The sequence below is a fragment of the Ixodes scapularis genome, unplaced genomic scaffold (assembly GCF_016920785.2).
Source record: "Ixodes scapularis isolate PalLabHiFi unplaced genomic scaffold, ASM1692078v2 PGA_scaffold42__2_contigs__length_573088, whole genome shotgun sequence".
Lineage (NCBI taxonomy): Eukaryota > Metazoa > Arthropoda > Arachnida > Ixodida > Ixodidae > Ixodes > Ixodes scapularis.
The window spans coordinates 353,580-356,131 of NW_024609871.1; the positions used below are offsets into that span (position 1 = coordinate 353,580).

Below are 2,552 nucleotides of genomic sequence, written 5' to 3' on the forward strand. Positions count from 1 at the left end.
CAAAACTGCATGGATCGTCTTACAGACACTGCCGCTGCTGATCAACTGCGAAACATCTGGAACCGTCTACGTCGATCGTCCACCAAGCGCTGAATCACCGTGGCTTCATTCCCGATTCGCCAGTGACATCGACTGGAATCATCATCAGAAGACGACGATGACGTCACCAGGGAACCCTAGAAAACCCGACACAAGACCAGCAGTCTCCAGTGGGGGCGGCAGCTTTCCCAGTGTCATGTCACTCAAAACTGCATGGATCGTCTTACAGACACTGCCGCTGCTGATCAACTGCAAAACATCTGGAACCGTCTACGTCGATCGTCCACCAAGCGCTGAATCACCGTGGCTTCATTCCCGATTCGCCAGTGACATCGACTGGAATCATCATCAGAAGACGACGATGACGTCACCAGGGAACCCTATAAAACCCGACACAAGACCAGCAGTCTCCAGTGGGGGCGGCAGCTCTCCCAGAGTCATGTCACTCAAAACTGCATGGATCGTCTTACAGACACTGCCGCTGCTGATCAACTGCGAAACATCTGGAACCGTCTACGTCGATCGTCCACCAAGCGCTGAATCACCGTGGCTTCATTCCCGATTCGCCAGTGACATCGACTGGAATCATCATCAGAAGACGACGATGACGTCACCAGGGAACCCTATAAAACCCGACACAAGACCAGCAGTCTCCAGTAGGGGCGGCAGCTCTCCCAGAGTCATGTCACTCAAAACTACATGGATCGTCTTACAGACACTGCCGCTGCTGATCAACTGCGAAACATCTGGAACCGTCTACGTCGATAATCCACCAAGTGCTGAATCACCGTGGCTTCATTCCCGATTCGCCAGTGACATCGACTGGAATCATCGTCAGAAGACGACGATGACGTCGCCAGGGAACCCTACAAAACCCGACACAAGACCAGCGGTCTCCAGTGGGGGCGGCAGCTTTCCCAGAGTCATGTCACTCAAAACTGCATGGATCGTCTTACAGGTTGGTTACTATAAGTTCGCCTTCGAATTTCAATCTAATGATGCATGCGTTCTTGTGCTGCCGCACCCCACATTTCTTTGTGAGATGTTGAACTGCTGGTGGACTGGAATTGTTCTGTTGTTATCCGGAGAAGTAGAGGAAAACCCAGGTCCTGCCAGCGATACTAAGGAACTGCTGCGAGAAATATTAGACAAACAAAAGGAAATAGCTAAAGATATAGCAGAAATTAAAGCAAACGAAAGAACCGCGGATAATAGGCTCCGGGCAATGAAAAATAGGCTTGGTCAACTAGATGAAATTTCAAAAATGATTACAGAAAACAAAAATAAGCAAGCTAACGTTGAGGTCACAGTTACTTCGCTAGAAAAGACCATTGAATTGCAGCAACAAAGGCTAAGTAACCTTGAGGATAGGGAGAGGCGAAATAATATGATTGTGTTCGGCATTCCAGAAGCGAACAATGAGACAGCTGCAGATTTGGAACAGAAAGTGATAAGAGATATCTTCTTCGGACAACTTGGTGTAACTGTGACGTCTGTTGAAAGAATCCATCGTTTGGGCCCGAAACGACAAGATAAAAACAGACCCGTCATCCTCAGAGTATATAATTACAACGAGAAGCAGCTGGTGTTCAAGAACTGCAGGAAACTAAAAAATACCCCCGTGAGCGTGTCCGATGACTATTCAAAGGAGACAGTGGAAAAGCGACGGCAACTTTGGAACTCGGGACGACAAGAGAAACGGAACGGAGATAAAGTGCGACTTGTGTATGACAAGCTTTTCGTAAATGACGTAGCCTACGTCTGGGATTCTGTAACGAACACGCGCGTTCAACAGAGTGCACAGGTCATGCCAATGGCCTCTCAACAAAATTGACATAAAAAGAAAAAAGATGTACGAATAATCACAATAAACGCACAAAGCATACTAAACAAAGCACCGGAATTGGAATATATTATTATTCAGCATGATCCACATGTTATTGTCGTAACCGAGACTTGGCTACATAGTAACATTGCCGACTCCGAAGTGTTTCCAAGGGACTATAGCGTGCTACGGAAGGACAGAAAACTAGAGGAGGAGGCGTTGCCATTCTTATAAAGGAATCTCTAAAGTATGAGGCGTTGCCTGGTATTAACGACCATGAGATTGTATGGTGTAAACTACTCCTTGACGAGATGGTCTTCTTAATTGGTGGGGTGTATAGGGCCCTGGGCACTGGAATTAATTTCCTCGACAAAATAGACGATTATTTAACAACTCTTGTGAAAAACAGAACTAAAATTATCCTAACGGGCGACTTTAACCTGCCACATATTTGCTGGCACGAACTAAGCCCAGGCAGAGCGGATAGATTACATGGAGAATATTTGTTTGATATAATGCTTAAATATGGACTGACGCAGGTAGTTAACGAACCAACCAGAATTCAGGGATCATGCCAATCTGTATTAGATATCTGCCTGGTATCTGATTACTTTTCGAATTACAAAGTGTGTGTAGAGCACGGAATTTGAGATCATAATATGGTTATCTTGACTCTAGAGTTAGGCAG

The 2,552-nt window shown here is 46.2% G+C and overlaps 1 protein-coding gene across 1 annotated transcript; it reads left to right on the forward strand.

The window, feature by feature from the left end:
* Positions 1-1,303: 1,303 nt before the first annotated feature.
* LOC121837473 lies at positions 1,304-1,873 on the forward strand. The gene has a single exon (XM_042293075.1). The coding sequence runs from the start codon at positions 1,304-1,306 to the stop codon at positions 1,871-1,873; it is 570 nt and encodes a 189-aa protein (XP_042149009.1).
* The last annotated feature ends 679 nt before the right edge of the window (positions 1,874-2,552 follow it).